This window comes from Coturnix japonica, chromosome 18, assembly GCF_054131305.1.
Source record: "Coturnix japonica strain WE chromosome 18, WE-NBRP24, whole genome shotgun sequence".
Taxonomy (NCBI): Eukaryota; Metazoa; Chordata; class Aves; order Galliformes; family Phasianidae; genus Coturnix; species Coturnix japonica.
In genome coordinates, this window is record NC_140680.1 from 1,247,104 (window position 1) to 1,257,112 (window position 10,009).

Here is a 10,009-nt window from a genome sequence, read left to right on the forward strand (position 1 = left end):
CCTCAAGGGGAGGCTGATGCACAGGCCACGGCTGCCAGCGTGCAGCTGGGCTTCCCAGGGCAAACAGCAACACACGGTGCATCCATCAGAAGCTGAAAGAGCCCTCAGGGAAGAGAGGCCAACTCAAGGGGCTGAGCACGGGACACCCTTCTTCCTGCCGGGCTGCTTCCCCTCCTCTGGTTTCTTTCTGTCAGTCCTCAGAGAGCAAGGAGATGCTCACAGCCTGTCACCAGCACTTACGGGTTGGCTGAAAGGCCACAGGTTGGGAAGACCAACAAGGAAACGGGGGAAAACCTGCACTGCACCATGTCAAGGGAGAGACGTGAAGCCGACCGCTTCATCGCCCTGCGATTGCCAGCCCGAGCGAGGGACGTTCTGACCAGCTACTGAAAGAGGCAGCACCAGGTTTAGAAAGTTCGCTTCAATTTTATTGCGTACAAGAAGATTTGGCTTCTATTTATTGCCCCGCCCACACCCCAAAATGAAACCCCAGTGCCCAGGATTGCCGCTTAGCAATCAGTCACTCAGCCTCCAGTCAGACCCAAGGAGAAGCCAAACCCCGGGGCTACGTCACCTCCTCCCTCTCCAGTCCCAGCCAGCCCTATTTCAACCTAACCCTACACCAGGCCTGGACCTCAAGAGACACACCCTGAAGGAACGCAGCGTCTCCAGCTCTTGCCATACACCAAGTCCTGCCTATGTGAAGCCCTCATTGCTTCTAACGCAGCACAAGTCCTTCCTGTCCAGTTCACTTCCATCATCTCCACCGTCCATGACAGGGAAAGCACGGCTGTGCCAGTAAACTGGGCTGTTGAGTCAGCAGCTCTTGGTGCCACCTCCGAGGAAGCGTTGCAGGTGGTTCTGCTGTCCTTTGTAGCTTCTTGCTCAAGCCCTCATCGTTGCTTTCTGCTTTCCTTCTCGGCTTTCTTCCTCAGCTGAGTAGCGCTTGCCTTGCCTCGGCAAGCTTGCTGCAAGAGGGAAAAAAGAGGCACTATTTCACTCACGCACGCTGCCAGCACAGTCTGACTTAGAGAGCTGCTCGCAAGATATCCCTGGGCTACAAACCCAAGAACAAGGAAGGACACAAAAGTCACATCTGCATTGTCTGTTACCGCATGCCAAGGAAGAGTCCTCACACTCGAGCACTGCCCCACTTGCAGCTGAGGGGAGGAGGAGCTGGAAAGGACAGGTGGACAGAAAAGAAGGGAAAAGCTGAAGAGGCGAGAATCAACTTCTCCCCGAGGCAGATCACACCTTTGTGGCCACTCTTTTAGGAATGCTCACCATTCCTAATCCTAGCGTTAGCAAGATGAAAATTCACCACCTACCTTTCCACGCTCCTCGCGTACGCACTGAGGGCCGTGCCGTGGCTGTGCTGCACAACACCAGCGACTGAAAGAAAGCACGCAGAGAGCGGATCTGTTGCAGACAGTGCCAGGAGCTGTGCTTGAACAACGCTTTCGGTAAGGCACTCCTACCTTGCAATGGCCACACTTTGGGAGCTCTGGGACACAGCCACGTGTTGCTCTCCTGAGTCCCAGCTCCATTTCTCAGCCCACTCACGCTCTGCTCCTCCATGTTCTGCAAAGGAAAAGTCCCAAGAGGGAAATTCAGTTCATCGCAGATGTCATCAAACTGTCAGGGCAGTCGCACTCATTGCTCGGGGTGAGCAACCAGCTGCATGCTTACCCAAGGAGCAGCGGTTACTTTTACTTGAGTGTAACAGCCAATGCCTGACTGCAAGTACGAACACTAACCTATGCCTAACTCTAAAATAACAACAGAAACCTATACCTAACTCTAAAATAACAACAAAAACCTATACCTAACTCTAAAATAACAACAAAAACCTATACCTAACCCTAAAGAACAAACAGGAACCTATGCCTAACTCTAAAAAACGAACAGGAACCTATCCCTAACACTAAAACTAAACTGAACACTAACACTAACACTAACTTAACACTACCATCAACAAAAACATAACAAGCACCTAACCTAACAGGGGGAAGATGGAACTGGGGGCCCACAGAACCAGAGGAGCAACAAGGTGGAGGAGCAGAAGATGTTAAATAATGCCACCCAGCTAATGCTGGGGGCAGGGGCCGCGCAGCAGGAAAGGAGCCGAGTGCCTGGACCAGCGATGGTGAAGCTGTGACCATGCCAACGCGGGGCCTGGCACGGTGGTGTGGTGCCAGGCCAGCTATGCCGCGGGCGGATCCACGTCCATGGGCTCCTCTGGAGGGGGATCCACCTCCATCGGTTCCTCCGGAGGGGGATCCACCTCCATCGGTTCCTCCGGAGGGGGATCCACCTCCATCGGTTCCTCCGGAGGGGGATCCACCTCCATAGGCTCCACATGGGTGGTGGTCACAGGGCTGGTCCAGGCATGATGGATAATGGCTCTCTTACCCCTCCTCTGCCTGATGGTCATGGCGGGCCCCCTCCTCCTTCTGACTCCTAGGGCCCCCAGCTCCATCCTCCCACCAGAAACTTCTACCCTGGCCCTCTTCGCAGCTGGCATGGCTGTTAACTGCCACAACTGTCAGAGGCATGCGGCAACGGTGACCATGGTGACATGGAGAGGGTTCTAAAATGGCGGCCGCACTGCTGGCACTGGAGTTCCACATAGGATGAGGAGGGGGCTGGAGGGCAGGGCATGGTACGGGAGCTACAAGGTGCTCCCTGTGCCCAGCGGGCAGCCCTTCTCTCTGGCCAGCAAGAGGGCACAGACGAGCCGGCCCCAAGTAAAGGGCCCTCGGCCTCCTTCACCCTCCTTCACCCTCCCCCTTCTTCCACAAGGGAATCTTTTTGGGCTGCCATACTGTTGTGGTTTTGTATTTTTTTCTATTGGTATTTCACATCATAACATCATCTGGAGATCATAGATTGATCAGTCAATCATATTGATCTAGATAAGTCCGTGACACAGACGCAGCACGCAGCAGCTCCTGATGGGGCTCCTGAGCTGAGCACCAACAACGGCAGGCTCCAAAGGGGACCTGACTACGCCTGCCTCCTGGGACACACAAGCTCTGCTTTCCATAGTCGCACCCAGCGCCTCTCCTTGTGCGGCACCTCGGCGGATTCAACCCTTACCTACAATTAAGACCTCTGACTGAATTGGAATTCCAGTCACTCTGATTACACCCCACATCCCTGCTGCAGGCCCTCCCACATGCCCACGTGCTGCACCCAGCCACACCGGCTGCCACAGCCCCGCAGCCAGGCGGGGGTTGGTGCTTCATGATCCTTGAGGTCCCTTCCAACCCGGGTCATTCTGTGATTCTGTGATCGGGTTGAAGGGGCTGGCACTGCCCTGAAGGTGAGCGAGAGAAGTTGGCAAAGGAAGGGTGAGTGGCGGGATCCGAGGAGGGCGTTTTGTGTTTGTGTGCGTGTCTGTTGTTTGCCTGATGTGTTTGTGTGCGTTGTTGTTTCAGGTGTCTGAGTGAGGACTCCCTGTGGGAACTGGCAGCAAGCAAAGGAATGGATCGACGGGCCTGGCCGCCGTGTTGGACTGCGGCTGTGGAGCCAACAAAGGTGTGTCCAGTGTCCTTCCTTACATCATTGACTATGTATGAGGTGTACCTATATCTGTGTAACCATTTTACAAGTCAGGGTGCAGGTTTTTGGTGGGGTCCTGACAGTTCCTCAGCTAGAACCCTCTTACCCCTTTGAGACAGGCCGCTTCCGTCTGTAGCTGTCATGCCAGGAGCCAAATAAATTGCCCCATGGTGAAAAACACCAAGACTCCTATGTCTGCACCGACTCTTTAACCATTTGTTTAAGAGGTGGGTTTTTAGGTCCAACTCAGTATCCCTCCCTGCCACTGAAAGTACAGATGCAATAACCACCCGCACACCTGTTCCTTCGATTACCCGCCCCAGTCCCCTGAAATCATCTTTGATAGCCTTCAGGCTTTTTTTACTAACTTCTTCACTGCCAGCCTGAACTATCAGCAGGGGATAGTAGACAGAAGGGCAGATCAGACTGGGAAGTCTCCCAGCAACGTCCCTGACCCGTGCCCAGGGGAGGGAGCACACCTCCCTGCGGGTAGGGTCGGGCCAGCATATAGGGCCTTCCATTCCTCGCCAGTAGGGTTGTGCGCCCATGATGGCAGTAATGAACAAACTGCTGCATCACAAAGATCTTGGCCTGATTAGAAATCTTTGAGTAATGCTGTTACAGCAGACAGAATGTGCTAAGCGCAAGTAGTCTCCTGCACTTCACATCCTTGCTACTTTGTTCTGGGTGTTGTCACTGAGCAGCGTCTAACACAAATTCTGCCCCGGTCAGCTGGCTGCCTGAGCTTGAGCCCTGATGGCAACACTGTGTGCTTACCCAGGAGCAGCGGTTACTTTTACTTGAGTGTAGCAGCCAATGCCTGACTGTAAGTACGAACACTAACCTATGCCTAACTCTAAAATAACAACAGAAACCTATACCTAACCCTAAAGAACAAACAGGAACCAATGCCTAACTCTAAAGAACAAACAGGAACCTATCCCTAACGCTAAAACTAAACTGAACACTAACACTAACCTAACACAACCATCAAAACAAAGAACAGAGCAAACACCTAACTACAACAGGGGGAAGAAGGAACTGGGGGCCCACAGAACCGGAGGAGCAACGAGGTGGAGGAGAAGAAGATGTTAAATAATGCCACCCAGCTCATGCTGGGGGCAGGGGCCACGCAGCAGGAAAGGAGCCGAGTGCCTGGACCAGCGATGGTGAAGCTGTGACCATGCCAACGCGGGGCCTGGCACGGTGGTGTGGTGCCAGGCCAGCTATGCCGCGGGCGGATCCACATCCATGGGCTCCTCTGGAGGGGGATCCACCTCCATCGGTTCCTCCGGAGGGGGATCCACCTCCATCGGCTCCACATGGGTGGTGGTCACAGGGCTGGTCCAGGCATGATGGAAACGGGCTCCTTTCCCCCTCTTCCATTTGATGGTTATGGCGGGCACCCTCCTCCTCTTCGGTTCTGGGGCCCCCAGCTCCTTCTCCCACTTAAATCCTCACTACATTCCTCTCGCCCTCGCTTCGTGCTGGACATGGCTGCTACCTGCCCAGCACTCTCAGAGGTGAGTGAGTCGGGTGGAGCCGCAGCAACCAAGGTGACAGCTGTGACATGGGGAAGATTCCAAAATGGCACCTGTGCTGCTGGGAGTGGTGTTCCGCATAGGATGAGGAGGGGGCTGGAGGGCAGGGCACGGCACGGGAGCTACAAGGCACTCCCTGTGTCCAGCGGGCAGCCCTTCTCTCCGGCCAGCAAGAGGGCACAGAGAGCTGGCCCCGAGAAAAGGGCCCTCGGCCTCCTTCACCCTCCCCCTCCTTTCATAAGGGAATCCCCACTTTGGGCTGGGCACCCACATGGAATCATTGAAACTACAACCTACTACTTTGCTTCTACAGCAAGACTATTGTACTGAAATACTACTGTACTTAAAAGCACCTGCAATCACACTACACTCGTTTTTAATATTAAACTCTCAAACTTTCATAGCAAATAATAACATCCGCTCACAAAGAAAATGTGGAGAGGCCACAAAAGAGAAATACCACTCATGAAAACATTTGTATTTAGACATTCAAACTAACAACGTACTTTGTCTTTACCTAACCGTACCATTCTGTGCTAGAAATACGATGTTTTGCTGTAGAGTATAACTTGGAGAACCCAAAAGCAGCTAAAACCTGCTCCACTCAGTAATTTGACCATCCGCTGATATTTGGTTCTTTGCTCCCTTGCTTTCTAGTTGCTCACTCTTTAGACACACGCAAATCACATTGTCAAGGACTACAAAAACACTGTTAGCCAAAAAATTTATGCTGGCAGAATCTTAACGTTAGAAACGTGTAAATTGGTTGCAAAGAAGAAAGTGAAGACCAACACAGTAACCAAATACTAACTGATACATAAGGCTTCTCTCACACATCCTGAAAACAGAACCGCCAGCCTTAATGAACTTTGCTCTTCAGACACTGACTGAAATGCAAGTATTACCTTGTCATGGTTTAATAATTTTGTAATTTTGCTATCAGTATTCCACATCATAACATCATATAAAGCATGAATAGTTTTACTGAATCTGCAACTTACAGAAGAAGACTACATCTCCCAGAGAACAACACGAGGTCACGGGACCTGGACACTATATTAACTCTGTCGCAGGCTAGACTGACGTCTTTCGAGTTCTGGCGTTCAGGGGAGTGTGTGGGAGCCTTCACCGTTTCGCCTAGATTTACAGTAGGCCTCTCGGTTTCGGGACTCATTCTCTCTCCTATTTTGCTTGATTCGTTAGCTCAATTTTCAATTATATTGTATTATACTGTGTTATCCTGTATTTCGATATAGTAATTTAGTAAATAAGTGTGCCTCCTTAGATTGTTGCTGCTGTTTTCTTTTCCTAATTAACTTTTTTTCCTTTCGGCCTAGGGCCCCTGCTGGGCCCACAGTCCCTGTCACGGACGCAGGTGGATTTTTAGTTTAAACCGTGACATACCTGTAGCAGCCTGGATCTGGCAATAGTCAAAGAATCCTTTACGTCCAGCTCCTTAGCATCAAAAGACCACAGATACTGCTGGGGCAGAATTTCATTGAAGCCTTCAAAAGAAGCTTGTGTCTGTTCCTCAGTGCCTCGGGAAAGTCTCCATTCTGCTACCAGCCTGGAAAAGACACAGAAGGATCATTTAAAACAGGCTACGCTAACCCAAGTTCATCTTTGTTAGTTTGTTTTGAAATGAACCGTAAGCTGTGTTAAGAAAAATGATGGAAAGTGCTGGGGATAGAGCACTGTGTAACTGTATTCTAATTGTATTCCCAACCTTCACCCTGCGCAAACAATTTTAAGTTAAAACCCTATGTTTCCAACCACTCAACTGCAGAAAGCATTTTAGGCTCCAGCAGAAGGCAGCATCTACTCACTGATGATATTAATGAGAGCACAGGAGTCCCTTGCTGTTCGGAGGAAGAAAAAAATGCAGAGCTGTGTTCATCTAATATGTTCCATATTTGTTTCTGTCAATCACGAAACTTTGCTCTGTGGTAGAAACTCCACTCTCCATTAAGAAAAGGGAGAAAAGCAGGCAGGAGACCCAAAGAACCTGAACCCAGGGAGAAGCAGATATTATGCTGAATTCAAGCCTAACCTGTCAGGAGAACTGGAATCGAAAGGAGAGAACGCAACACAGGACACAGAGTGTGACAAAAGAACATTGCTTAAGCTGCAATCTGAGCTCTGCCCGGCTTCCTCAAAACCAGAAGAGAACGGTCTTCTGCAGGTACTCCCTCCTCTCCATCCCAGTGAGTATTTGGCACAACTGCCAATGCCAATACGTTCCTTCTGCAAATGTCACCGTTTCTGTGAAACCTTTCCAGATGACTCGTGACTAAAGCAATTTCTACTCCCTCATTCCTCAAAACCTTCCCACACAAAAGCCTTCACAGATCAGATGGTAAGAAAGAGGGAATTCTACGGCCACAGCAATAAAGCGCGCAGAAAGCCCATCTGTTGCAGACAGAGGAGTGAGCCGTGCTTAACCAACACTGCTTCAGCGCACGCTTACAGTAAGGCACACCTACCTTGCGCTGGCCACGCACGAAGCTCGTGACGCAGCTCCAGGCGGCTCTCCTGGGGCCCAGCTTCATTTCACGGCCACTCACGCTCTGCTGCTGGACATTCTGCAACGGAAAAGCCACCGGATGCAAATCCCATCCCTCGCAGATGGCATCAGACCTCCGCTCTCATGGCAGTCACCACCGCCCTGCCCTGGGCAGCGCTTCCACTGCCCTTGCTCCTGCCACAAGACACCAACGTCTGCTTCTGACGCGGCTCCACCATGGGATCCTGTATGCAATAGAGAAACACACGGAGGCTGCCAGCCACTGCAACACGCGCGCTGTGAAACCCCTGGCACTGCTGAGTCCCAAGAGCAGAGGAGAGAAGCGTTTGCCTGCCATGGACGGGCTGCGGCGGGATTGAATCCTGCCTTCGAATCGGGACACCCCCAGGGAGAGCCTCCCTGGGGACCCAAAGACTGAAATGGAGGCAAGGTAACACTTTGCTATAGAAAGGGAAAGGGGAACTTCACAGAAACCAAGACAAAGGGTAACTGCAGATAGTTTACATTTAAAAGTGCAGGGATAGGGGGAATTACAGACACTTAGTCAAAATAAAACCAGAGAAGAGGGCAATAAAGATAAGAAGAAATTGTCCGGAGACCTCTGACAAGAAGAAGGATTAGATACCCCCGGGCAAGATGATGCTGACATGGGAGAACGATACCAGCAGATAACACCAAGAAGAAAACAGAAGAAGAATTTCACCCCAAAACAACGGCAAGGGTCGCGGGGAACGGGGTCCTAGGGAATGTAATGAATATGTAATCAAACTGAGGAGGAGACTATTGATTACGTATTAGCTTAACCTATATCTGTAACACACTTTTCTCCTTACGGTGTGCAAGTTTGGTGGAGCTCTCCCGCTTGCACCCGGCGCTGCGCAACGCTGGAATAAACATACCTGCTTTAGAACCCATCTTTGGATTATAGAGTTTGATTCCGCAAGTCATCTTCCTGCCGCACAGCCCAGCACGGCCGGAGCCGCACCACACGATCCGGGCCGGGGCCGGCTCAGGCTCTGCCTCCAGGCTTTTGGGGCCGGCCGGGTGACTCCGCAGCACAGCGAGACCGTGGAGCCGCCCGGGAGCCGCCTCTGGGTGCCGGCAGCGCCGCGAGCTCCTCCCCCGACAGCCCCTCCGTGCCCCCGCACCGAGGCCCGACCCCGTTCGCAGCACAGAGCCCGCTCCTCCCGGCCCCGCTCATGGCCGCCATGCCGCCATGGCCCGGAAGTGCTCTCCGCCGCCTGCAGGAAGCACTTCCTGTCACTGGCACTGGCACTGTCACGTGGCTCAGGCCGGGCTGGGGCCTGTTGGGGGGGGGCGGCTGCCGGAAAAGGACCCGAAATTCACGTCTCATTTCGTGTCTTTCCTCTCGCTTTCCTTCCTTTACCTTCCCCTTCCCTTCCTTCCTTCCTCGCCCTCGTCCCCTTCCCTTCACCACCTCCCTGTGTCCATTCCAGTGCCTGGCCACCCTTTCTGAGCAGTAATACCTCGTAGTGTCCAGCCTGAATCTCCCCTGTCGCAGCTTGAAGCCATTCCCTCTGGTCCTATCATTAATGACACGAGAGAAGAGGCCGAGCCCCAGCTCACTACAGCCTCCCTTCAGGAAGTTAGAGAGAGCAATGAGGTCTCCCCTGAGCCTCCTCTTCTCCAGGCTGAACAATCCCAGCTCCCTCAGCCGCTCCTCATACGGCCTGTGCTCCAGACCCCTCACCAGCTTTGTTGCCCTCCTCTGAACGCGTTCCAGGGCCTCGATGTCTTTCTTGCACTGAGGGGCCCAAAACTGAACACAGCACTCGAGCTGCGGCCTCATCAGTGCTGAGAACAGGGGGACAATCACCTCTCTGCTCCTGCTGGCAACACTGTTTCCCATGCAGGCCAGGATGCCCTCGGCCTTCTTATTATACAGCAAAGGAATCCCCTGAAAAGGAAACCACAATATCTGGCAACATGAAACAAAGTTCTGATTCGTAAAAGACTGGCAGCAAGGCCTGAATCTCTTGTGTCATCTGCTCTTGATGTATCACATTAGCACTAGGTGGAATGCAGAAGCTTCCTGAGACGTGATAATCAAAACCTAGTCCAATGCCTTTAAAAAAGCCTTTAAGAGATTACTCCTCCTTGTCTGTTTAAAATAAACTTAGGTAATACAAAAGGTTGGAAAATTTTTGGACAACTCCCCAGGGCCGGGCTTTGGAAGGCCGTATTGACGAGAGTCAATCAAGCTCCGGCTGCAGGCGTATATGTGTGTGCCAGTTCTTTAACACAGTAGAAATCACAACTTGCTGCATGATCAAAATTCTACATGTGCTACTCCTGAACCCCAATGACTTCCAACGGTGTTAAATTACCCCTTGATCTCTAAGCAGAACAAAACAACAAA

At 51.9% G+C, this 10,009-nt stretch overlaps 1 protein-coding gene across 10 annotated transcripts; it reads right to left on the reverse strand.

The window, feature by feature from the left end:
• Positions 1–406: 406 nt before the first annotated feature.
• Positions 407–9,789, reverse strand: LOC146757886 (uncharacterized). 10 transcript variants are annotated; one of them, XR_014935515.1, is made up of 7 exons: positions 8,529–9,789; positions 7,589–7,687; positions 6,510–6,672; positions 1,479–1,581; positions 1,329–1,392; positions 1,113–1,176; positions 407–968 (listed from the first exon to the last, which is right to left on the reverse strand). XR_014935515.1 is itself a non-coding variant. In XM_085519020.1 (7 exons), the coding sequence occupies exons 4-7, from the start codon at positions 1,576–1,578 to the stop codon at positions 894–896; spliced, it is 303 nt and encodes a 100-aa protein (XP_085375146.1). In that variant the 5' UTR covers positions 1,579–1,581; positions 6,510–6,672; positions 7,589–7,687; positions 8,529–8,862; the 3' UTR covers positions 407–893. The 10 variants fall into 10 exon arrangements, 4 of the variants coding, with proteins under 4 accessions (XP_085375146.1, XP_085375144.1, XP_085375145.1 ...); XR_014935514.1 differs by having other exon boundaries at positions 1,066–1,176; XR_014935513.1 differs by having other exon boundaries at positions 7,589–7,853.
• Positions 9,790–10,009: the final 220 nt, after the last annotated feature.

Coding starts and splice junctions, on each gene's coding strand:
- LOC146757886 (XM_085519018.1), bottom strand. CDS start 1,578: ATGGAGGAGCAGAGCGTGAGTGGGCTGAGAAATGGAGCTGGGACTCAG. Junction 1,393..1,478: donor CAAAGTGTGGCCATTGCAAG/GTAGGAGTGCCT, acceptor GCTTTCTTTCAG/TCGCTGGTGTTGTGCAGCAC. Junction 1,177..1,328: donor TACGCGAGGAGCGTGGAAAG/GTAGGTGGTGAA, acceptor TGTCCTTTCCAG/CTCCTCCTCCCCTCAGCTGC.